The sequence below is a fragment of the Medicago truncatula genome, chromosome 3 (genome assembly GCF_003473485.1).
Source record: "Medicago truncatula cultivar Jemalong A17 chromosome 3, MtrunA17r5.0-ANR, whole genome shotgun sequence".
Lineage (NCBI taxonomy): Eukaryota > Viridiplantae > Streptophyta > Magnoliopsida > Fabales > Fabaceae > Medicago > Medicago truncatula.
Genome location: NC_053044.1, coordinates 38,603,863 through 38,629,963, shown reverse-complemented (window position 1 = coordinate 38,629,963; position 26,101 = coordinate 38,603,863). Strand labels below are relative to the sequence as shown.

General features: G+C 33.3%; 3 protein-coding genes across 5 annotated transcripts; 2 read left to right on the top strand and 1 right to left on the bottom strand.

Moving 5' to 3' along the window:
- Positions 1-6,064: 6,064 nt before the first annotated feature.
- On the top strand, positions 6,065-9,963 carry LOC11438925 (serine/threonine/tyrosine-protein kinase HT1). Its single transcript, XM_003601233.4, has 3 exons — positions 6,065-6,817; positions 7,606-8,061; positions 9,550-9,963. The coding sequence occupies exons 1-3, from the start codon at positions 6,458-6,460 to the stop codon at positions 9,802-9,804; spliced, it is 1,071 nt and encodes a 356-aa protein (XP_003601281.2). The 5' UTR covers positions 6,065-6,457; the 3' UTR covers positions 9,805-9,963.
- A 578-nt stretch (positions 9,964-10,541) lies between these two features.
- LOC11418442 (phosphatidylinositol N-acetylglucosaminyltransferase subunit C) lies at positions 10,542-12,732 on the bottom strand. 2 transcript variants are annotated; one of them, XM_024780265.2, is made up of 2 exons: positions 12,612-12,732; positions 10,542-11,958 (listed from the first exon to the last, which is right to left on the bottom strand). In XM_024780265.2, exon 2 carries the CDS (start codon positions 11,766-11,768, stop codon positions 10,854-10,856), a length of 915 nt encoding a protein of 304 aa, XP_024636033.1. In that variant the 5' UTR covers positions 11,769-11,958; positions 12,612-12,732; the 3' UTR covers positions 10,542-10,853. The 2 variants fall into 2 exon arrangements, with proteins under 2 accessions (XP_024636033.1, XP_003601280.1); XM_003601232.4 differs by having other exon boundaries at positions 10,542-11,953; positions 12,612-12,729.
- An 8,880-nt stretch (positions 12,733-21,612) lies between these two features.
- LOC11438923 (protein KINESIN LIGHT CHAIN-RELATED 2) lies at positions 21,613-25,733 on the top strand. 2 transcript variants are annotated; one of them, XM_003601231.4, is made up of 3 exons: positions 21,613-22,244; positions 22,569-24,690; positions 25,198-25,733. In XM_003601231.4, exons 1-3 carry the CDS (start codon positions 22,190-22,192, stop codon positions 25,406-25,408), a joined length of 2,388 nt encoding a protein of 795 aa, XP_003601279.1. In that variant the 5' UTR covers positions 21,613-22,189; the 3' UTR covers positions 25,409-25,733. The 2 variants fall into 2 exon arrangements, with proteins under 2 accessions (XP_003601279.1, XP_003601278.1); XM_003601230.4 differs by having other exon boundaries at positions 21,615-21,888.
- Positions 25,734-26,101: the final 368 nt, after the last annotated feature.

Below are 26,101 nucleotides of genomic sequence, written 5' to 3'. Positions count from 1 at the left end.
TTGTCTTGCGAGTTCATCAACATGCCTTGCGATTCAAGTCAGAAGCTCAATCCTCGAAACAGAGCAAAACTGACCTAGCAAACAATTCACTCACCCCACGAGTAATGGCGGTTTAGTGTGCCACATGGTTGAGCTAGCAAAGACATCAAGAGGAAGAAACATTCATTCGCACATCGAACAAGTGATCACTCTAACATTGTTGTTGAGTTTTGCTCAAAATTTGATGTTAGTATTTCACGAAAATTGTGGTACAATTTAGAGAAATCGGGGCACGATTTTGTTTCGACAAAAATCAGGCCACGATTTGTAGAAATCGGACACGATTTTGTATAGCGTTCACTTGTACTGTGTACGAACTAGAAATCGGGCACAATTTTCGGAAATCAAGAAACGATTTGACAAAATCTAAAACACTATTTAAACACTCTTTGACCCATTTGTTAAGTAAGCTTGGTGAATTTCATGGAAACCAAAGGAGGGTACTTTTTGGGTATTTAGATACTAAACGTTGAGGGTCTTTAGATGAGGTTCAAAACTTTAAGATGTAAGATGTGAATCTTGGAGAACCAAAAGAAATGGGTTCTTCGGAAAGGGTTGATGCCTTTTGAGGAGAGATTCATGAGGTTGGAAAACAAATCAAATGAGAGTCTTTATGAGCAACTTGAATGAGTCTTGGGAGACCAAAATAGAAGATCCTTAGGAAATAAAAAAGCTAAGGGTTAATTCTCTTTTGGGGTTAAATTTTAAAGTTGGAAACAATTGTGAAACACCTTGGGAGAGTGAAAATCATTGAGTGTCTTGTTCATGGAAAGAGATTGAGAAATGGGTAGAAATTATGTTTGTTCTTGGTGAGTTTGTTGAAGTTAATTTCTTGCAACTCTTTTGTATCTCTTTGTAAAGAACTCATTGATAGTGGATGGAAGAGAACAATCTCCCCCAAAAGTAGGTCATTGTTGAACCGAATCGGATAAACATTTCTTGGTGTTTTTTTTTTTTTTTCTTCTAAATTCTTTATCTGGTTTATTCTTTGGTTCGATTGTGGTTTTGTTTTACACCTAATTGCTAGATTGGATCTAAATATGTTGTTGTTGCTTGTGGTTATTGGTTGCCATTGATACTTACCATCAGAAGCTAAAATTCATTGATGTAAAATCCAAGAGTCACCGAATTCACAACAATTGTATTTTCTCCCGTTCATTCCTCTCAGTTGCCTCTCCTTTATTCTTAATTGTCTCTCCACACTTGATATTCGTTTCTGAATCATGTGTTGCTTTCTTGTAGAACCAATGACCACTTTTTGCTTGAAGGGTCATTGGCATAGAACACTTGTATAATACTTGATTTTTTATGCCGAAAGATCCATTCATCCATATAACTTATTCTGTCAACGTCCACCTAAATTTCAATTGATTCATTCGTAAACTTTTTTTTAATCAAATCCATTTGTACACTAACTAGGATCTTCTTCTTAGTTTTTCAAGATCAATGGAGTCTTCCATATTTGGAGAAAGATAGAAACAAAAACATAGTGTCACCCTTACCACCATTAGTTTATTTTTAAAAAATCAACTTATTTGTGTATAATGGAAAATATTTCTTTCAATTTCTTTCTTTCATATTTTTTCATGTTTTTCAATATCCGTTATTAAAACCTCATTTTTTTTTTCCTTCTATTCTCTCTCTCAATAGTCAGTGAAGATTTCAATAAACCCTTATATCATATGAGAGAATTCATTCCAATGTCTATTTCTTTTTCTTCACAAATGGTGGCTTACACTGTTTTTGAAAAATGATATGATTCTATTTTGATTATTTGCTCGACTTAAAAATAAGGGAACTTCTACGGTACACTCGTAAAATAAGGTGTACCGATACTCCTGCTTCTTAATTTTATAAATGAACGATAATTTTTTATGTAATAAATAACTATTTTATCAATATTTATATTTTATAGAACAACATTTCATAAGAAAAAACATCATTTAATTGTTTATAAGAATCATAGTAACTTTTTTTTACATATTATAGTAAAAAATAATGAATGTTCTCAATTATGAGTGATAAAAATTTAAAAAAATAAAAACTTATTTCGTTGACACGTTTGATGAATAAGATTTAGTTATTATAATTATAAATGATAAAAAAAACAATATTTTTCTTCAAAAAACAACTCATTTAACTATGAATTTAAAAAGTGAGTGTACCGGTGCACTCAAATATAGTGGGTGTACCATAGAATTTGCCTAAAAATAATCATTTGTATATAAATTGAGAAAAGAATGATGGGCTTTCTCTCTCTTCTCTCTCATATTCTTATTTATTTATCTATTATCATTGAGAAATAATAATGATTTGTTAAGGTTGGTCGGGTTAGTTTTGGACCTTATTTTGATTACCCAACCAACCCTAATAAGAGTCTCAATTTTGTGTCATTGGAGAGTAGAAAGAAATGTAAGAGTCATCCAAATCCGAGGTGTAGAGTGGGGTTTTACTTTAATGTCTTTGAATTTTAATAACATTTGTGATTTTGTCTTTATTTTTTCCATAATCAATCATTCACTTTCATTAAATTATTTTAATCATGTACTTATCATTTTTAGGGCAATTATTTATTTATCATTATTTTTCATCAAAATCATAAAACTCAATAATATCATCCAAGTACTTACACTTTCCTTAAAACCAGAGCAGATGATATGTCTAAATATATCACCAACCTATATAAATTCTCTTTGGCATGTCACTTTTTGTGGTATTATTTTCCCTCGTAACTTGTGAAGTTGATAGGAAGGGTATTCACGTGGTGGTGGACCGGGGGTATGTGAAAACCACGTTCATGTGAATCGTGATACACAAATTTGAACTAAGTGACAAAAATTCCTTGTTACACCCATCTATTTTCTCAACTAAACTACCGTCAACTCCTTTTCTTCTTTTTAGTTAGCTTCTTTTTCTATCCTCTCAACTCAACTGTAGTACAACTGTATAAGGTACCATTCAACCACCTTTAACCGTACATATCAAATATCAAATCTCATCCATCCATTGCTAATCAATATTATGAATCTTTCTCGTCAGCAACGTCGTTTTCTTCACTAGTTGGTTGATTCTCATTACTCAATAATTGAGTTTTGCACATCTCAACCATGTTTAACAATTAACAACGAGCCAAACATTATTAAGTACGAGCATGGTTTATTTTAGTCTTCACCACCAAACCATCTTCAATAATAAATTTTGTCCTATATTTTGTACCATATGTGCTTGTGCTACCATGAATCAATTATAAGTTGTCGTCACATATGATTAATCAGAAGAAATTAAGCATGAGAAAGATATGCCACCTATGTTATTTTGTAGTTATTTGACCAAATCAAATTTTGATTATAGTTCGACACTATATCATCATTACAGTTGTCAAGCTTTTGTTGAAATGATGATCGAGCTTTTGTTGAAATGACTATTTTCAAAATTGATGATCTTAATTGCAAAAACTAAAAAACTTCACGGTTGCTCTAAATTTGTAGCCATGACAACATATATCTATTATATTTAAAGCATTGCTTGTTCGAGAAATTGTAATTATAATTAGCAGATAAAATATTTAGTTTTAGAATTTTTTATGTGAAGAAATTGATTAGTATTTAATCATCTATATTATCTTTCCCTCAAAAAATATTATCTATTTTTTTATACAAGTTAACTATTTACTCCATGTGTCCTATATTAAGCGACACAATTGACTCTGTTACACATATTAATGCATATTTTTTTTTTTATCTTTAATTATCTATTATAAAAATTATGTAAATTTAATATTTGGAAAATATTCATCGAGACGAATCTAACAACATCTTATTATTATTTATCTTTGTATATTAGTAGAAAAACATGGTCAAAGTATGTCAGGTCAATGGTGCATATTGTCAGCTAGGTCATCTAATATAGGATGGAGAGAATATTATTGAGCAGTTTGATATCATATATATATAGTCTAACAAAGAAAAAAAATTGAAAAAAAGATTAATTATTTTAAAATTGATAGAATTAATGAAAAAAATTAGTTGATTGCAGTGAATACAAGATGCACTTTTTATAATAATACTGATCAAATTAACAAGCTATGACTAACAAGCAACAAATAGTAATCAACTTAATCCCTTCCAAATAAAATTACTCAACTTAATTGTAACTATATTCTATATAACTTTAATAAACTCTAATTGTATTTAAATAAATCTCTAAGTATATGTCTAATCTAACATCTATAACATAGATTATACAAGTGCTTCTTGCCATTGCTCATGCTTTTCGTTGTGTTATTTTTGTTCCAAGTTTGGTATCCTCTAATTTACCATTAATAATGCTCGTTGATGACCCAATGGTGACGGTTATTAATAGCATGTAAAAAAATAAAATAAAAAATTATAATCATTCAATGAAAACTTATTAAACAATCGTTTTATACAAAGTACGTATTTTATATAGGAACTTTTTAAAAAAAAAAAAAAAAAAAAAAAAGAGCTTTTAAGAGATCAAGAATGAAATGAATGAGAAAAAGATGGATGCATGCAAGATTTTTACGTTTTAATTTTAAATAAAATGCAGTACATAACCAAGTGGTGATCGGAATGCGTGAAAAGAGAGAGGTCAGAGACCGTATACGGAAGAGGACCATACCATACGGCTTGTCCGACACATCCACGGATTCCGCCAACTTGTGGTCCCTACACAAACTGGGACCCACATGGTCCTCCCATCTCATTAAATACTGTTTCTGTTGTGTATTTCTAGTTATAGCTCTTTTGTAAATCAGTTTTCTCAACCAAACACTTCCCTTTCATGTTCCTTAAACTCACCAATCTGCCCTTAAATTGGCCCAACTAATTTGCTGCTATTCAATTCTGGCCTTGATAGTTGATAGAGATTCAACTCCAGCCGGTACAATCTTTCACATGCCCTAATTACGGTTAGGGTGAATAATACCAACTGAAATAAACTCGTCTATCAGAAAAAATAAAACAAATACGAGTCTCGTCACCAAGAGTATTAGAATAAGATGATAAATCTCTCTTATACGTTAAACAAACGTTTTGATTTGAATTTGAATTCAACTTTAAAAATACATCAATGTTAAATATCTTAACAGAGAGTTTTGACATCTATTATAGTTGCGGAATAATGGACCAAGCTAAGGCCCAATAGCATAGAAGGCCCAAACACATCAATACCATACCTTTGGCCACGCGACATTGGTCGGACACCCCAACGATCATAAGCTTAGGATCTTTATGGAAGAATCGTAACGCCTCTAAACATAGATTAATTCACCTTAGCGACCAACAATTGCAATACTAAAACACGACAATCGCGACCGTCTCTCAACAACTCTTTCCTCGGTTGTATAGAAAGGTCCTCAGACCATCCATAACTCAAGATACACAATTTTGATATCTTTTCAACATGTCTCTCTCTTACCGACTTGAATGTTAAAGTATTTGCACTACCCCCAATTCCCAAACTTACATCTCAACAAACTATCATTCTAATCACAAGAGATCAGTTCCTATTTGGAAGTTTCATCAAGTAAAATATCCGATTCGTACAATTTCAAGAGGCAAAGTAATTAATTATTTACTCATACTCTTGCACTGTATCCACGTGAATATTTGGTTACACGAATAGAAACCAAACAACCACATGTGCCTGGGGACTGTAGTAAAAAAGTGAACATGACAGAATGGATAATGTGGGAGAAAGAGAAGGAGAAAATGGTAAAAGCATATAGCAGCGGTCATTATGAAGAAGCAGACCCGGTTTGTCTCCTCAGAAGTGGATCTTCGCACGTTACAAGTACCAACGTTAACACACTCGACTCAACTCAACTAATCTAATCTATGTAACCAACCCTCTCTGTTTCACTTCACTTGCATATGCTTTCACTCCTCACCACCCATAAAACATAAACATAAACTCTAATCTCCAACAACTAGTAAGTAGTACTATACTGTACTGTACTACTTTACTTATACAACCCCCCCCCCCCCCCCCCCCCCCCCCCCCCTCTCTCTCTCTCTTGTTGTAACTACTTGATTGGACGTTGAAAATCAACAAAACTCTTTCTCTTTCTCTTCCTTCTTTTGCGGTACCCCTTTTGCTAAAAGTTTGTTCTTTTGATTAAAACACATAAAGGTTTTGTTACTTGAAATGTGACTTCTTTGTTCTTTGATTCTGGTTTTGTATTCATTTTCAGCTTCTTTGTTTCTTAAAGAGAAAGTTTATGAACAAGTGATAGAAAAGATTGCAATGTAGTTAGTTACCTCACAAGTTATTTTGTTTGAGCTATGAAAATCAAGTTTTTCCTATCTGGATATATTTGGATCTGCTTTTGGGGTTTGAAAAATTCTTACAGAGGTTGAATTTTTAATGATTTTTGGAGGAAATAACCGTGACCCACATGAAGAATTTGAACTGGTATAAACAAATTTCTAACAGTGGAAAGTCTGGGAGGAGACTTTCACTTGGTGAGTACAAAAGAGCAGTGTCTTGGTCAAAGTATTTGGTATCTCCTGGTGCTGCAATCAAAGGAGAAGGTGAAGAAGAATGGAGTGCAGATATGTCTCAGTTGCTCATTGGATCTAAATTTGCTTCTGGTAGACACAGTAGAATCTATAGAGGTGTTTACAAGCAAAAGGATGTTGCAATTAAGCTTGTGAGTCAGCCTGAAGAAGATGAAGATTTGGCTTCTTTTCTTGAGAAGCAATTTACTTCTGAAGTTGCTTTGCTTCTGAGGTTGCGTCATCCAAATATTCTTACTGTAAGTCCTTGTGCTTTCTTCAATCATCCCTCTGTTAGTTTCATTGTACTGTTCCTGCATTTTCATTCATCTTTGTTTTTGGGTCTTTTTTACTGCTGCTAAAACAAGATGTATGGCCACCACCAAAAAAGAAGATGTATGCTATTGGTAACTTCATTGTTGTTGTGATCACCTTGTCATAATAATCAGGTGTAAATGAAATTCCTGAAAAACTATGAAGAATCAAAATGGGGAACAGTTGTATTTAAAAAGAAGTTGTGGATTAAGTGAGAATTTACTACAAATAGATTAGTTGGAAAAAGCTTGTGCCTTAGGGTGCTAATCCTAATGTGTATTGTTTCATTCTTTAGCATGTCAACATCTCTCTCTCATTCCAATTAGGACTTGAATGATATTAGTGCATGTACGGTTCTACTTTTGAGAGGTAAAATTGATTTTACATGTGTAAAATTAATTTTTGACATGTTTGGATGTTATCAATTAGAATTGATTTTTTCTCGAGAAAGATTCTTGCTTGAAGCTACAATTTGGAATACGTCTATAATTGACTTTTAGCCTCAAATTCCAATGTTCAACTCACTTTTACATGAGTATATCTAAAACATAAATCACTTTACATTTAACTCACTTTAGTTAGAATCAATTTAATAAAATCAAATCATTCATTGATCCTGGTATTGCTGCCTAATACACAAAAAAGTTGCTTATGCTGAGAGTTGATTGCAATATAGAAAATAGAATGTTCTGCGAGTAAAATTGTTTTCTGTTGACTTTTATTGATCATGCAGTTCATTGCTGCTTGCAAGAAACCACCAGTGTTCTGTATAATTACTGAGTATTTGGCTGGTGGTTCATTGAGGAAATACCTACATCAACAAGAACCACATTCAGTTCCACATGAACTTGTTCTGAAATTAGCACTAGACATTGCAAGGGGAATGAAATATCTTCATTCTCAAGGGATACTTCATAGGGATCTCAAATCAGAGAATCTCCTTTTAGATGAAGATATGTGTGTAAAAGTAGCAGATTTTGGTATCTCATGCTTGGAATCTCAATGTGGCAGCGCAAAAGGATTTACCGGAACATACCGTTGGATGGCTCCTGAAATGATCAGAGAAAAACATCATACTAAAAAAGTGGATGTGTATAGTTTCGGTATCGTTCTTTGGGAGCTTTTAACCGCATTGATTCCATTTGACAACATGACACCAGAGCAGGCTGCATTTGCAGTTTCCTACAAGGTTTGTACCTTAATTTACTTCATTATATGACACATTCTTATCGTGATTTGTAAAAAGTTTTGAAGTGTTAATCTACTTATTTACCTCAAGAGTTTAAGTTATTTCTGGTATGGATATGCTTATATGCACAAAATTAACAGGTCTCAAATATTTCAACTGTTAGCAGTACAATTGTTGGTTTATTAAATCATTTAACTATTAACTCTAGCTAGGTAACATATTGATATAAAAAAAATTACAAATTTGGTTAGCATAAGAGAGACAAATTTTTTTACTAATAAATTTTGCTTCCAACTCATTCTAATATTACAATTAGGTTGGTATGTGTTGAATGGAACTTCTAAAGCAGGGATTGTTGTATATCCTATGCCAAAGATTTCACCATCTATCTCATAATTCCCTCTCTGTTTTTCATATTTTATTTTATTTCGCTCCTTTGGAGTGACGGAGAGGATCAAGTGCATCATCTAACCATCTTCTCTTCGTTGGATTTGGATCCCCTACAGCCGCTGCACAGTGCAGAAGTTGCAGGGGGTCCATTTCCCTCTTTATTCTCCCTCCCACCCACCCGTTTTTTCTACTGCAGAGGTGGGAAGGGATGAGATGATCCAAATATATTCTGGATCTACTTTGGTTTAGAAATAAAATTTCTCATGGTATGATTTTGCTTGATTTTGTCATGTAAAATCAAATTAGTTTTTACTCTCTTTTCCTTAGGAGCATTACATAAGTCATAAGATATCTATGAAAGAAATACTGATGTTTAATTTTCATGATAAAATCATATTGAATTTTAATATGAAATAAAATATTCTCCTTTGTTCAATATATTACTTCATCCATCCTTTTTATAAGCACTCATTTTCCAAGTACAAAATGCTTATAAAAAAGGACGGATGGAGTCTTACAGTGCAAAATCAAATGTCTTAACATTCATTGTTTTGTGCATGTATGTTCAATTTTATTATTTACCGTATGTCTGCATTCATGCATTTGAGTATGTTCCGTATCTTTTTGGAACGTGTGGGAGGGGTGGGCAACAATAGTTATTGTATGTGATCTTTACAAAGCATGTGGTCATGTTTGTCTGTGAAAGATAGACTTGCTTATCTAAGCTAGACACCTCATTAACATTAATATTGAAGTACTTGTAATGTATGATAAAATTATTGGTGGTTTCTCTATTTTTGCTGACATCTAAATGATTGTTATACTTTTCCAACATATTCAAAGATATGGTAGGAGTACTATACTATATGCTATGCATTTTTATGAATATCAATCATTGCTGTCACCCTCCACATGCAGTGCACACAACATCAAAACAAGGTGCCATATATAATGGAACCACTCATTGAAAAATAACTTTATTTTATTTGATTCTTTTCATTTTGCATACTGCTTGTATATATACTATGTTTTATTTTATTTTATTTTATTGACCTATGATACTGAATTTGATGAGTTTTGATGTATTTATTTTTGTAGAATGCAAGACCACCACTGCCATCTGAATGTCCTTGGGCGTTTAGTAATCTGATCAATAGATGTTGGTCAAGCAATCCAAATAAAAGGCCACATTTTGTTGAGATTGTCTCAATTTTGGAGTGCTTTACTGAATCACTTGAACTTGATCCAGATTTTTTCACAACTTACAAACCAAGACCTATTAATACAATTCTTGGATGTTTACCTAAATGCAAGGCTCGCCAAAAATCTGATACTTGCAAAGCAAAGCAATAGATGCTACTACTCAAGTTACTATTTGAAGAATTGTGTTATATTGAATCCTATGAACGAAAAATTTGTTCAGATAATAAATGCAATTCTCTTCTTGTTCAATCAACTTTTTATAATTTAATTAAGAAAAATATAAACATGTGTGCCTTTTAGTTATTTTGATTTGATGGACATTCATAAAAGTCAGAATCTAGTGCTGCAATTATTATTTTATTTTTTATTTTTTATTTTTTTGGTTTATGGAGCTGATATAAGTAGTGACTAGTGTGTCGTGTGTGAGTTTTGTGGTAAGACCCTTTGAGAAAAAAGATAAGGTAATTGTGCGGCTCTTCACTTCGATTATTCAAACATTTTACCGACTATAAGCAAATAGGATAGTTTATATAACAAAGACAACAATATTCTAATTGAATATCGATCGCATAATTTGATCAAGGTTCACGATATATTGTTCATATTGTTATGAATAAAATGCAGTGAATTCTTTTTGTAAAAAAAAAATATATATATTTCTTGATCAAGGTTCACAGTATTTTATTTTTTTGAAAGATCTGGTCAATATTTCTAGCGTACTGGTTATATTTGCCTACATAAAATTTAAAAATATTTTTTGGAATGATTTTCCAAATAATATTTTTATCTCTTTTAGTCTTCTCAGAGGGAAAGCTTTCTTCTAAAAGAATTGCCCTGCTTTGCCTCACCTGTACTGAGTTCATCACATATATGCCAACATTTCAGGCTTGAAAAAAGTGACTAATTTTATTCTCTCATTGTCCACATAGTTTAACTGTTGAAGACTTCAATAAAATCAAAACTAGTTGATTTGAATGTGACAACATAAAATGGTACTCAAAATTTTAAATATTTGTGAAACCTTCATTACATATAATTCTAAGGCATGAGTACAAACATCATTTTCTTACCCTACTCTAACTTTGAACAGCAAGAACCTTCCCATCAACTTGATCCTAAAACTAGACCAGTGAGTAAATTATACTTCCACCTAAACCATAGGCCACTCCAATTTCTCAACAAATAACCATGTTCTGATTTTAGTCTGTAATATCAAAACAAAGCTTAGCCTCGTCCCAGGGTCCATTGATCTCAAACTTATATTCCTGAATCCTTATAAGCCAATAAGGGCAAACCAGGTTGACAAAAACCAACAAACTAAGTAGCAGCACAAATAGCAAGCGATGCAGTGTATACACAAAACTTAAGGTCAGGACCATCAAACTAATAGAAAAGCATATGTGTAAGCAGAAGGAATATTTTTTAATGCAGTATGTAACCAGTGGAGCAAAAAGGAAAACCTGCAATGAGAATAACATGATGGCAAACACATGTAGTCTTGATGGAAGACGTGAAGCAATAAAAACCGAGGCGACTACAGAAGCATTTACAGATATACAGCTGGTTAATGCAGGGTTCTTCAAAGCCCCTGGGGCTTTGACGGTGGATTCTGAATAATCATGCAGGAAAAGGTGCAGTATGAGAAGTGATACAGTTACTGCCCAAATGGAATCAGAACTGATGGACCTCGTAAGAGTTTGGTAGATTGGAGCCAAAACATATAAACCAGTTATGAAAAATGAGACATTGAGGGCATAATGAAGGAGAAGACTAAGTGAAAGCTTTTTTTGAGTAAAAAGGAGAATTAGAAAGCCTGAAACAAGAAGACTTATATCAATTAACAAGAGAGAATTTTCATCGAGAGATGATGAAAGTGTGCAAGTCCAGACCAAGACAACAAGAGCAACAATGCATAAATATTCAGAAATAGAAACTGCGTCCAGCATCACCTTTAGCATGTTCCTTTTTACAACGCTAGCATTCATGACCATTCCTTCAAGGAAGGTTTCATCGGTATGATTGTCATCATATCCAGGTTGCATACCGCCATATGCTACTTTTCTCCATTTGGCTCGAGGCGGAGAAGAATTACTAGCAGCCGTTTTGACATCCATTGAAATTACTTATTTAATTCCAGATGAAATAGCAGAATCAGATTCGCTGTATGTTTAAACCCAATTGTCCTTTAAAGCATCAAATCTTTGGGCATATGCAATTAGAGGTAGGAGCTAGGCGACATGATATTTTCATTGCACACTCCATTGTCTTCCAATCGTGTAAATTCAGATCAAATGCAAAGCTGAACTGTGAAAAGTAAAATTACATAAAAAGGAGGGGAAAAAGTAAAGCCAACACAATAAGCATTAAGCAGTTGTAGAAATTACACAGAATGCTTTCGTAGCAGCACAAACCAAGACTAAAAGATTTAAGATTTTGATAATATAACATGTAAAGATCAAAACAAAGCTGGATAAACAGCTTCATTTGCAGCTTATACCATAAGCTCTTATCATGATAAGTGCTTATGTATAGGCTATTTCTATAACAAAAGATATACTAAAGTTAAATTGTTTTTGCATATGCTATAAACTATTTTCATACACTATCTTGGAGAGCTTATAAACATGTCATAAACTATTTTAATAAGTTATTTTTTAGCTTATTAAAAATATTTTATGCAAATAAATAAGCTTTATGTTAATTTATAAGTTCTGGCTAACAAAAATGGTATCTTCATCAAGGTTTCAAAAAAAGGACCGGTACCGGGATTGCGGCCGTTACAAAACGGTATCAGCAGCCACCGTGACCGTTTTTGGACCTTTTCACGCCGAGAACAAAAATCACAGGAAAATTCAGAAATTTTGAACAGGAGAAAAGGAATCGAATCTCATATTGAAAAAAAGCACAAGAATACAAGAACAGGAATCTTATCTTTTTTACACAAATCAATTACTTACTTCTCTTCCTGCTTGCGATTTGCCATTCTGGTGTTGCCGTTTCTTGCTTCACTCTCTTTCTTCAGGTTCCTGCTGCTTGCCGTTTGCGATTTGCGATTTTGTTGTGGTTTTTTGAGTGAATAACACACGTATTAAAAAAACATATTTAATATATTTAAAAACATCTTATTTTAAAAAGACATATTTAAAAACATATGAGGCGCGTTTTTGATTTTCGTCCTTGTAAAAAAAACATATTTAAAAACATCTCTGCAAAAAAAAATTATTTTAAAAAGGTCCCTCACCCCACTTCAATTATAATTTGGCATAGTTTTGGCCACGTGGCATGCCACATAATAAAAAAATTTGAAAAAACTGAAAATTAAATTTTCGAAAATTATATATTACATTTTTTTTCGAAAATACTGAAAATTATATTTTCAAAAATTTTGAGATTAAATAATTTTTTATTTTATTTTTCAAACATTTATTTCCAAATTAAAAAAAAAAAACTAATTTCCAATTTTTTTCTTCATATTTAAAAAAAAATGGAATTTTTTATGATTTTTAATTTATTTTCAGTTTTTTTTATTTTAAAAAATTATTTTCAGAAATTAAAATTTTTTAATGACGTGGACTGCCACGTGGTAAAATTTTGCAGGGATGTCTTTAATTTTTTTTACAATGACAAAAATCAAAACGCGCCCAAATTTCAGTGACGAATTGCATATTTAAGCCCTTATTTATTAAGTATCTCCGTGAGTTTAACTCAGTTGGTAGGGATAATGCATAATATATGCAAGATCTGGGGTTCAAATCCCGGACATCACAAAAAAATCTCTTATTTATTAAGTTCAAGGTAATTTTAAATTGACACTCTTAATTTGAGTATTTAGGTAACAAATACTAGATGAAACTTTAGAGAAAAAATTGGGACTTTGATGTTAGAACTTTGATTGTATATGTTATTGCGATTGTGATTTTGTTGGTGAATTACTACCATGACTCATCAACAAATTCTTCATATGACTACCAAAAATAGAACCACCAAGAAGTTATGGATTATTTGATTATGTCTTTGGAGGAAGTGGAAATAACAATGATGAAGGTGATAGTGGAAAGTGGGGTTTGAATTGTGACCCTTTTAAAAATTATTTCTCAAACTTAAATAAGTTTATATACTCAAGAAAGTTCTTGGTAAGAGTTAAACAAATAAAAATATTTGTTAATTAAAAATAAAAGGATCAGAGAATTCCATATTGTATATTTAAAATAAAGTAAATAAAAGGACTAGAGAATTGTAGAATATATAACTGAAATAAATAAAGTAATAAAGGGACCAAAAAAAACATATTCATATTGAAAGACATTGAATATGAATTATGAAAAATATTCACCTGAGAGAGAGATTGAATTCTTTTGTATTGTAAGCTCTTGCCAATTGCCTTGATATGTTGCTATATTTATAGATGGTTGGAGTCTTTGAAGCTCACTTGAAATATACATAAACATACAACTGTCAAAACAATTAAATCAAATTGTTTAATCAAGCAAAAACAAGGTAAATTAAATGAAAACAGGGTAAAACAAGTACACCTGACGAACGCGACCAAGATTTTCAAACCCACAGATGAAAAAGAAGCACCTTTTGCAGAATCTTAGAAAAGGGGTTCCTGCAAACCACACAATAGACAAAAGAATAGCAGCATCAGCTAAACACACTGAGAAAACTGAAAACTCACAGGAAGTCAACGCCAAATGCGGAGAAGGGCGGATTTCGCTAGAAGAGGAAAGAACAGGAAAATCAGAAGCTTTCGCATTGTAAGATTTATAGATAAGATTAGATGAGATGAGATTAGAGATGGAATTGAATTCATATCAATACCCATTAAGAAAAATATCCACGATATATAGAGTAGAAATCCACGTTATCAATACGGACACCAACATGAGTAATTATCCACGAGAATGAACGGATGCAGTTGTGGATATAGATACTTTACTATCCATCATGCCACGTCCCCACATAATATATATATTTATATATTTTTGTTTATATTTATATGAAAAAATGCATGTATATCAATTTTAAAAAATACAATTGATTGTACCTGATCAGAATGATGATGGACGATGTGGTTGATCTAGAAGCTTGTAAGCTTGAAACGGTGGGGGTGTGTGTACCTGCATACATTCTGACACTTAAATCAATAAGAACAACATACTAGGGGTAAAAGTTTGAATGAATTGTACCTTTGAGGACTATGTAAAGTCCCCTTATGTAGAAATGTCTTGCACGATTCATTGTTAGTGGCACATTGTGGGCTCGGCAGTTACGGATTTGAAGGAATCGTAATCGTCGAGTGAGATTTTAAGCACATGGAGAGAGACATTACAACTCAGTTTGAATCGGTCTCCCGAAGTCCTACGAGCACCTCCCTCGTAGAGAGGGGGTGCGTGGTGTAACAACCCGATTTTTCGCTTTATTTATTTTAATTACTTTTATTGTGTGTTTATATGTGATCATTGTTCATTGGGTGCATTTTCGTGGGTTTCCGTGTTAGAAGGGTATTTTAGTCATTTTGAACTTAAGGGTATTTTGGTCATTTTGTGAGGACGGGAAAATTATAAATTTTGGATGAAAATTATTTTTAGTATTTAGTGTGAACCATTAGTTTTACCGGGTTACTAAAGTAATAATTGATATTTTACCGTTTAGTGACCGTTTGTGATGTTTTACCGTTATTTGACCGTTATTAATGAATTACCGTTGTGTGGGTAGAAACATTTTTGATTTGAACAGAAATGGGTTAAGTCCATTAAGTTGAGGGTTAGGCCCATTAATGAGACATACTATAAAAGCCTAGTCTTATGAGAAATTTCCACACACTTTCATTCATAAGATATTTTTGAGAGAGTTAGAGAGAGAGAAAGTGGGAGCAAGAGGAGAAAAGGGTTAGAGAGAAGAGGACTTGAAGAATCAAGGATTGAGAGAGAGCTAGGAGCAAAATTGAAGCCTAAGCTAGGGAGATTAATCTAACTAAGGTAAAGGGGTTAGAATTCATCATAATCATTATTGCAATTTTTCAATTATTTGTATGAAAAGTGCTTAATTGGGTGAATTGATTAATTGTTCATAAATGATGAAATTCGTACTTTAATTATGATGACGTGTTTGGATGTATGAAATTATGGATAATTGAATTGTTGTTAGTCGAATTACATGTTAAAGTGTATGAAAAGGGTATGTGTTGAAAATATGCTCAATTGGTGAATTATGCTTTGTTGTTATTGAATTGTGATAAGTTTCATGATCAATTGATGTTGTTGTTGATATGTCATGTTGTTGATGATAATTCATGGTTTGGGTTTGCATGATTCATGATTTGTGTTGAGAAATGAGATGTTGTTGGTGTTTTGGTGAAAATTGGTGAATTTGTCCTAATGTCAATTGTTTTCATGTTGATTGAGTCTTTGTGAGTTTTTTTTTTAGTCATATTGACCTATAAACATCATCTGGAAACACATTTGGGCAATGAGGGATGAAAATTGGGGATTTTGAGTGAAAAGGGGTTCAAACCCGTAACATTTTCTGCTGAACTGTGAACGTTCGCTTAGAGGTTCGCTTAAGCGACCTGTCAGCGAGCATTCATACTATTTTTCTAGGTTCTGGTCGCTTAAGCGAGCTGGTAAGCGAACTTTCTGGTAGCTACTGGAACTCGTTCGCTTAAGCGAACATGTGGTCGCTTAAGCGAACTGGTGAGCGACCAGAAAGCGTACATTGTTGCTGGTTACTGGAACTCGTTCGCTTAAGCGAACCAGGTGGTCGCTTAAGCGAACAAGCCCAGTTTCAGCCACTTAAATATTTTGTTTCGGGTCTTTGGGGGCCAATCCGAGCTTTGTAAAATGATTCTTTCAACATGTCTAACTATTGTTTAATCCCCTAAACCTACTGGAACATGATTAGCTTGCCCAAACTTGAAATTGTTCATTTGAGTCTTAACTTGGAAGTTTTTGAGAATTCTAGACTTTTTGTCGAAACAAACTTTTGCAAACAATGGAACTTACAAGTTGATCCTACAACTCATATAGACTTAGGTAAGACTTGTAAGAGTAGTCAAACATCTTAATCATGTCAAAAGTGATATTTTGGGTGGGAATGCGAAAGATTGTGAAATTGGGTTTTTCGTACGAACTTGAGTTATTCTTGGATTAATGTCTAATAGTCCGGAGACGGCTCAAGTTCATGAATACATGATTGGTTAAAGTTGTTTGAGAACTTTCAACTTTTCCATGTCGTTTTGTCTTGGGATTTATCAATGTTGGCCGTTTGCCACTTGATACGGTTTTGGTCGGAAATGTTTCTTGAGCCAATCGTCTTATGAGTTATTGTGATCATTCTTGTATGACTAAGTGAAATTGTATAAATGAATGCTTGTATTTTGGATATGATGGTTATCATGAGTTGTGTATGCTATCTTACTTAGAATGTAAGGAATGCTTGAAATGGTGAAACCATATGAGATAAATGATGTTGAATGACATTGTTGATTATTGACAATCATGTTGATGTGTGATGATGAATTCTATGATTTGGTTGTGTATGGACATGTTTTCTTGATAATGCAAATGTTGTGGAGATGATCAATATAATTGGGAGTTGTCCTATATATTGTGGTGAAAATTATGAATTGTTGTCGCATTATCGAGTCTTGTTACATGTCCATGCATCATAGTCGAGTTGAGAATTGATAAGATGTTTTTGTTGCATCTTTGGGCTCCGGCATAGCAGAGATCATTTAGTGATCTAGTTTTGTGGACTTCGGTCTTGCAGAGATCCTTAGTGATCTAGATTTGTGGGCTCCGACCTTGCAGAGACCTTTGACGGTCTAGATATAGGTGACGACCTTGAAGTGAAATGGTACCACATGCATATATGTGTCGGACTAGGTGCACATTATGACATGAGTCTTGTTTTGAATCGTGATTGGTGATTGTGTATGAATAACTGTGATTTGGTGATTGTTCCTGACACATGTGATTGGTGATTAATTGATGTGAGAATTTGGGATTTTGATATAAGTATTTATATGTAAATATTATTGATCAAGTACACGATGTTTATATTGAATTATTCATGTTAACTGTTATTTGGATTATGATGATGTATTACTTACCCCAAGTGGTTTTGACCGCCTACCTGTCTGTATGGATGGGTAGACGTTGTGCATGAGTAGTTGCTCTGGTGAGTCTTTTGTGCTTGGTGGATATCGGGAGCTTTCTCCAATATCGGTGTTGTAGAGTCTAGGTGGCTCTGATCTAGGCGTTTGTCATAGTCTAGATTGTTTATTTGAATTATTGTTCATGATTGGAGATTTACCCGTATATTAGAAATTTGAGATTCATCTATGTTGATGTAATAATTGATCCATGACATGTTTATTTGGAGTTCTCTAGTTTATATTCCGCTGCGACTGTTGAAGTTTATATACATGATTATGGTTTTGAATTTTTGTATGATGACGTAACATCCATTTCTTGAATAAATATATTTTATTCGCATGTTTAATTGTTTTAATAGAAATAAGAGTGTTACACGTGGTGAGTGATTGGCTCAAGTATACTATTGGGTTTGTATTGATTAGGCCTATGTTAATGGATCTTAGACATTTGCTCGGTTCAAAACAACAACATTATTAAACTACTACACATTCTTAATTAAAATACTTATTTATAACATAAAGCAAACACAATGTGAATATGTCAACAAAAATATGAACTTTAGGATAATAAATGATATTTAGGTTTTAGATCTAAGTAAAAAAAGCAAGGTCATGTAGCAATTTGATCAAATTGCTCGTACTTCTTTTTGCGGCTTGATAAAAATATTTCATAACAAAGTTTTTTTTTGAAGGAATTTCATAACAAAGTTATATAACTAAGTTAACAATTAATTTTACAATAAATGTTAATTGTTGAACAAATTTTAATTGTTTTGTAAATATTATTTCATTGCTTAATAAAATAAAATTTGTTGTTTTTTTTTAAAGGTTAAGAAAATTATTATAAACACAAAATATGCCCCTCCAGTGGAATGTGTACTAAAAGAGAGTTAAAAGTTGAAAAATTACATCAAACAATCCAAATTATTACAATTAACTAAAAGAAACTTAACAAAGCGCCTTTAAACAAACTAAAGATGTCGACCTCCAAGTAGGGTAATCAAAATCAAACAAAATGTAAGTTTGATTTTAACCACCAGAAAGCTTGGAATTTTACCATTTCTAATAAAGCTAAAAGAGAAGAAGTCATGTTGTTAAAAATCCTCTTATTGTGTTCCTTCAAAATAATGAAGAGTACCGAAATCGAAACAATATTAAAAGTTGTGTGGGATTTTTTAGAGAATCCTCCTAGACCACCAAACTGAATAGAATGAGCATGTAATTCACCTTGCGACACGAAAGTGATACCTAGCCATCCTGAAGTCAAATACCAAAGTTGACCGGAAAAATTATATTGAAAAAATAAGTGATCTTGATCTTCCACATTATCACACCCGATCGAACATAAATTATCCGTATTTGCCAAGTTGTGACGTCTATGCATGTTGTCTTTAGTTGCAAGTCGATTTAGAAATAACCTCCACACAAAAATATTGACTTTGAGCGGGGCCACTTTAAGCCACAAAACATGATTCCGAACACCATTATCAACAACTGCTACCACTGTCAAATAACTGTAAGCTCTTTCAACTGTGTAGTGTTGCGATAAATGAAGCTTCCAAACCCACTCGTCCACCATCTCATCCTGCAAAACATCGTTAGATAAATAATCCACATACTCCCTCACGAACCCCTCCTTCCACGCAAACAACCTCCTTCTCCAATTCCACGCATCACCAATTACACCCAACCTAAACCGTACGTACATCTCTACCACATTGACTAATTTATTTTTAGGTAAATCAATGTGTTTATTATTTTCTTAGTTTCTATTAGCATTCACGGGTATATGAGTACAAATACCCTAGGTGGAGACACATGTACTGTTACCCACACCGGTATGAATCCAGTACAAGTACCTTTTTAAACCGCGGATACGAGAATGAATACACTACCAGACCGTACTTATTGTCACTCCTAAACCAGCTAGCTAACTCGAAGCATAAGCAAATGCAAGTCTCTCAAACGTTATGGAATCTAAAAAATTCTCCATAAATATATTACATTTGATTTATTTATTTTTTAATATAAAATAGTTTGTCAAAATAAAATACATCATTGTTCCACAATTGTATTGTAGGCGGGGACGGCTAGTAATTAGTTTCACATGCAATGGGAGTGCTGAGTGAATGCGTTGCCATTCTCTTCCACGAATTCAAGTCCAGACAACGAATTCCAGCACCCTACACACTAGTAATGTTGGTATTCATGCATGGATCGCTTCACCGCTATAGGCATTGTGTCATTATTATTAGCACAAACTGTTAAGGACACGTGTAATGATCCCATGATTAAGAAGAATTTATTGAAATAAATTAATTTTTATTAGAAAAATAAATTCCTACAATTTTTAATATATAATTTTGGGTTAATTAAGTTTTTGTCCCTATAAACATATGCAATTTTGTTTTTAATCTTTATTAAAAATAAATCACACTTTTTAGTCCCTATAAAAAATTTCTATTAACATTTTTAGTCCCTAAAATGCTTAAGGAAAATGTCACAGGAACTAAAAACAAAACTATAAATATTTATAGGGACTAAAAACTTAATTAACCCTATAATTTTTTTCGATGTATTAATATGTTTCTCTTAGGTACATGCTCTGCCCTTGAAGACACATGTTATCATTTGTTATATTTTTTATAATACCAGAAATTAATACTCTTCATTTTCTTTATTGTGGTAGTTAAGTTATGTAACCAAAAAAGACTACGCTATTCACCACTAAAAGAAAAGTATTAAAAACTACGTTGATGACATTTTAACTCATTTGAAATACTTTAATATTAGCACATAAATTTTTAAACTATTTATAGAAAAATTCAACGGTAGTTTCGATGGATTAGACTCACCTATTCACAAATTTAAAATCGTAAATTTGTTATCCAAATCAAATTACTTTGAGCTTGAACAAGTTGATTCAAATCGATCCAACATTTAAAAGAATTCAAATAAAATTCAAGTTGAGTTTGCTTAGAGGTTTGAATGGATCACTTGAACTCATAAAAACTGGAATAATTATGGGTTAATAACATAATAGTCATTTTTGGATTGTATTAAAATTTTAAAATTGTCTCTATGCACTTCCTTAATCAAAATGGTCAATTATGTTAAACTGTTATATTAATACTATTATATTATTCATTCAATATACTTACTTATTGACATATCAAAATATATACGTACTTGCTTATTGTCATATCAATCCCTTATTAAAAAAAGTTATTGTCAATATTGAAGGATTATTTTAACATCAAATAATTATTTTAAAATTTTGATATATTAAAGGACTATTGTAGCTAATCCTTGCACATTTAAGGACTAAAACCACCATTACCCCCAATAGTTAATTAAATTGAAGGAGCTTAGCTGTGAGGTTATAAAGAAGGCAAGCAATTTCCTGAATGTGACCGGCAATCTATTTTTGACTGTTCTATTTTCCAACCCCTGCAAAGTTAACTTGACAAGTAATACAAATGATGAAAGAAGAAGAACATCAGAAAGAATCACATTAACTAAACACATACTATTATTTTGACTCATTCCACATTTTTTTTAAGAAAAAAGAATCTTGGTTATATAATTATTTTTCTTAAATAAAAAAAAAAGATAAATAATCTACCAAAAAAAGATAGTAGTAAAATAAAAGACGTGATCTGTCATCGTGCTTAATCATAAAATTTTGAAAGGGTATATTGGTCTCAACACGAGGGATAAAAAAAGAGCAAAGGAATGCCACGTGGCACGATTAGAGAAAGTTGACAAAGAGAGAAAAACAGAGGATAATAACGCGTTCATTTTCTTCTTCTCCTTCTTCCCTCCTTTTTCTGACATCACATTTCTGCAAAATTCCTTTTAATTCCTTAAATTCAATTCAATCCTTTTTATTTTCTTCATTCATTAAATTATTATTATTTTTATTCTTCAACTGACCCTGAATTCCCCATTTTACCCCTGTTACGCCATTGATGTATCTTCTGTTTCATTCATTCTTTTGAGTTTCTCTTCATTCATTCGTTTCTCTGTCTCTCTGAAACCGACCGACAATCCCTCTGTTTCTTTCCATTTTTAAGGTTTGTTTCTGTCTCTTTATCTTCTTCTTATTCTTTTTGTTATTGTTTTATTTTAATTTAATTTAATCGATTCATTTTCATACCCCCCGAATCTAAACAAGGGAAAAAGACGAAACAGAGAAAAACAATAAAACCCCTCCTTTTTGTTGTGTATATTCCTGTTTTTTGTTTTTGTTTTTTTGGGTTTTGACTTTTTTTTCTTTCTTTTTCAAAAACCTTTTTGTTTTTGTTACATTATTATTGGTTTTGTTTTTGTTCTTTTCTACTTTAATTGTTTGTGTCCAACGGTTTGGGAGATCCAATGGACATTCTTTGTGATGATGATAAGAAGGAAATAAAATTAGAAGAAGCCAAAGGTAAGAAAAACTGACTATTGAAAATTATGGTTTATGACTTGATCTGTATAATCTATAATCTATGAAATGAAATTAGTTTTGTAAACATTATTGTATCTTCGTTATTTCAATAGCAAAACGCATAAATTTACTGTTTTTTGTTACCATTTCATCAAATGTTATCTGTTTCATTTCATTCATCAATGTCTTTGTTATGTTATATAAAGCATAAAATGAATTATAGTTATCCAAAAATACAAATTTTTTTTTTCGCCTTCTCCTTGTTGGATCTGTGGTGGGTTTTGTTTATTTTGTAGATCATGTGTTTGATATTTGTTGTCACAGGGATTCTGGATCCTCTGAGAGAATTAAAGATGCCGGGAATTGTTACAAACGGGGTTCATGACGATGGGGAAGTTAATGAGATGAATGGGAACCGTTCTCCCACTAAGGCAAGCTTAACTCCAATCAAGTCTCCAAGGAGTTCAATGAGCCCGCAGAGACGTCAAAGTGTCGGTCCTAATTTCCAGGATGATGGGGTTGTTGAGCCTTCAATCGAGCAGCTTTATGAAAATGTGTGTGATATGCAGAGTTCTGATCAGTCGCCCTCAAGACAAAGTTTTGGATCCGATGGCGATGAGTCTAGAATTGATTCGGAGTTGCACCATTTGGTTGGGGGACGGATGAGGGAGTTGGAGATAATGGAAGAGGAGGTGGAGGTGGAGGTGGGAAGAAGGCCAGGAGAGAGTTCTAGTGGGGAAACATCTTCTGGAATGGGTAATTTATCTGATGATAAGAAGATGGATATGGTGGCTGAGATTCAATCTGGTAGTAAAAGTCCGGTGATTGAGATTCAATCTGGCAGTAAAAGTCCGGTGGTTAAGACACGATCTAGTAGTAAAAGTCCGGTTTCCTCAGAAAAAATTGTCAAACCACTGAATTCAAGGTTGGGCTCTGACACTTCACCAAGATCAAAACCCAAAGGAAAAAGTCCTCCTGCTAAAGCTCCTCTGGAGAGAAAGAATGATCAGCCTTTGAGAAAACAAACTAGAGGAGTTAATGGCGTGAAGAATTCAAAGAATTCTCCTTTGGGAAAGTCGGTGTCAATGAGTCGCGTTGAGAATTCGGCTGAATCAGCATTAGATAAACCAGAGCAAGCACCGATATTACTAAAGCAAGCAAGAGATCTTATGTCAACTGGAGATAATCCGCACAAAGCTCTTGAGTTGGCTCTTCAAGCAATGAAACTGTTTGAGAAGTTTGGCAATGGGAAGCCGAGTTTGGAACTGGTTATGTGTTTACATGTTACCGCAGCAATATATTGCAGCCTGGGTCGATATAGCGAGGCAATTCCCATTCTTGAGCGTTCGATTGAGATTCCTGATATCGGGGAAAGTCAACAGCATGCTCTTGCTAAATTTGCCGGTCACATGCAACTTGGAGACACCTATGCTATGTTGGGCCAGCTTGAGAATTCAATAATGTTCTACACTGCTGGGTTTGAAGTCCAGAGGCATATTTTGGGAGAAACAGACCCAAGAGTTGGTGAAACTTGTCGGTATTTGGCTGAAGCTAATGTTCAAGCTTTGCAATTTAATGAAGCAGAGGAGCTCTGTCAAATGGCTCTTGACATTCACAGAGAAAATAGTTCGGCCCCATCTATTGAAGAAGCTGCTGATAGGAGGCTCATGGGTCTTATATGTGAAACAAAGGGGAATCATGAAGCAGCTCTTGAACACCTTGTTTTAGCCAGCATGGCAATGGTTGCAAATGGCCAAGAAGCGGAAGTGGCATCTGTTGACTGCAGCATTGGAGACACATACTTATCCTTGTCTCGATATGACGAGGCTGTCTTTGCATATGAAAAAGCGCTAGCAGTTTTCAAGACCAGCAAAGGAGAGAATCATCCAGCAGTAGGGTCGGTCTTTGTACGTTTGGCCGATTTGTATAACAGGACAGGGAAGATAAGGGAATCAAAGTCGTATTGCGATAAAGCACTTAAAATATATGAGAATCCAATGCCTGGAGTTACTCCAGAGGAGATTGCTAGCGGTCTTACAAATCTGTCAAGTATCTATGAGTCAATGAATGAGGTTGATCAGGCACTCAAGTTACTGCAGAAAGCATTGGAGATATATAATGATGCCCCCGGTCAGCAAGGAACAATAGCAGGAATCGAAGCTCAGGTGGGGGTTATGTACTACATGTTGGGAAACTATACTGAATCTTATAACACTTTGAAGAAAGCAATCGCAAAACTTCGTGCTATTGGAGAGAAGAAATCATCCTTCTTTGGTATTGCTCTTAATCAATTGGGGCTTGCCTGTGTGCAGCGTTATGCCTTAAGGGAAGCTATAGAATTATTTGAGGAAGCAAAGAGTGTTTTGGAACATGAGTTGGGGCCTTATCACCCTGAAACGCTTGGAGTATATAGTAATCTTGCAGGCACGTACGACGCAATTGGAAGGTACACATCTTTTGTGTTCCCTTCTGTGTTTCCGCTTCTGCTAGCAAATCTTTTTTTCATTATTAGAGTATTTCAGCACCTTTAATTTACTAAGGTATTGTGCAAGCAGGCTAATAATATACTAATAATATGTTATAGATTAATAGAATGCCTGATCGAGTCATGCCACTCATGTGAAATGATAACTGATTTTATTTGTGGCATTCATGGTGAAGATTTAGTTGACTAGATTAGATACTCTATTTATTAGCCTTCTTTTTATTAGTAGAAGTTAAATTCATTATCTTAGGAGTTTACAACACTTTACACACATTGTGCACCAACCACTTATACTAGACCCCAATAAAGAAGGGTGGGGAGTTTGATTCACCTTTTGAGGCCTTGTGGAACTATGAAATTTTTTGCTTCTTTGTAGATTATGACATCGACCTTTAGATTATGATTATCTAAGATATGGTTTGGTGTCGAAGTTCTTTTCTCCTTACAGGGTTTGATCTTCTATTTCAGGCTGGATGATGCAATTCTAACTTTGGAGCACGTTGTTAGTATGAGGGAGGAAAAGCTTGGGACAGCGAATCCCGACGTGGATGATGAAAAGAGAAGGTTGAGTGAGTTGTTGAAGGAAGCCGGTAAAGTTCGAAGCAGAAAAGTCAGGTCACTAGAGAACCTTTTTGACGGCGATGCTCACACTTTAAACAACCTTGTCATCAAGGCCTAATAAGGATTTCCCTTAAAGAAACTTGATTCTTTGATGCTTTACAGGAACACAATGTGAAAAAATTGAAGGGATAAGCATATCCTGATAGTGTTAATATACAGTATGATTGACGAGTGTTATACTTAATGGGATAAAATGGAATCATTGAAAAGTGGAATAATTTCTGCTAAAATTTTATTTGAGCTGTGTTGTTTTTATTTGTATGATACGTGTAAGTCATTGTGGTATACAGATTAGCCCTTTATTTGTGTATACAACATTTTCCCCCCTTTGTTTCGTTTCATATATAAAAAAAGAGTGAAGACTCTGTCTGAAACTTTTTGATATGGTAGTGTTTGACAATTACATATATGTTGTTTCTGAAAATTGAACCATGGTAATGATTGAAATGAATAAAAAGATAATAGTATACCATATCATTCCACTTTATTTCATTGCACAATACCGATCCAAACATATCCTGAAGGGGAAAGGATCATCTCCATTTACTTGGGCTGGAGTTTGAACCCCGAACTCCTCACTTAAAAAAAAGTGGAATGATATGGTATACTACTAGTCATATATCTCGGGGATGTTCTGAAATATATGAATTCTCAAATAACATCCTTTATTATAAATTCTCAAATAACATCCTTTATTATAAAAGCCACATTCTCAAATAACATTCTGTAATATAAATTTTGATAAAGAAAA

Bases quoted from the DNA above. Each gene is read 5' to 3' on its own strand.
- LOC11438925 (XM_003601233.4), top strand. From the start codon at position 6,458: ATGAAGAATTTGAACTGGTATAAACAAATTTCTAACAGTGGAAAGTCT. The intron at 6,818-7,605 runs GTAAGTCCTTGT...TTGATCATGCAG, and splicing joins GTCATCCAAATATTCTTACT to TTCATTGCTGCTTGCAAGAA. The intron at 8,062-9,549 runs GTTTGTACCTTA...TTATTTTTGTAG, and splicing joins CATTTGCAGTTTCCTACAAG to AATGCAAGACCACCACTGCC.
- LOC11418442 (XM_024780265.2), bottom strand. From the start codon at position 11,768: ATGGATGTCAAAACGGCTGCTAGTAATTCTTCTCCGCCTCGAGCCAAA.
- LOC11438923 (XM_003601231.4), top strand. From the start codon at position 22,190: ATGGACATTCTTTGTGATGATGATAAGAAGGAAATAAAATTAGAAGAA. The intron at 22,245-22,568 runs GTAAGAAAAACT...TTGTTGTCACAG, and splicing joins AAAATTAGAAGAAGCCAAAG to GGATTCTGGATCCTCTGAGA. The intron at 24,691-25,197 runs GTACACATCTTT...CTTCTATTTCAG, and splicing joins ACGTACGACGCAATTGGAAG to GCTGGATGATGCAATTCTAA.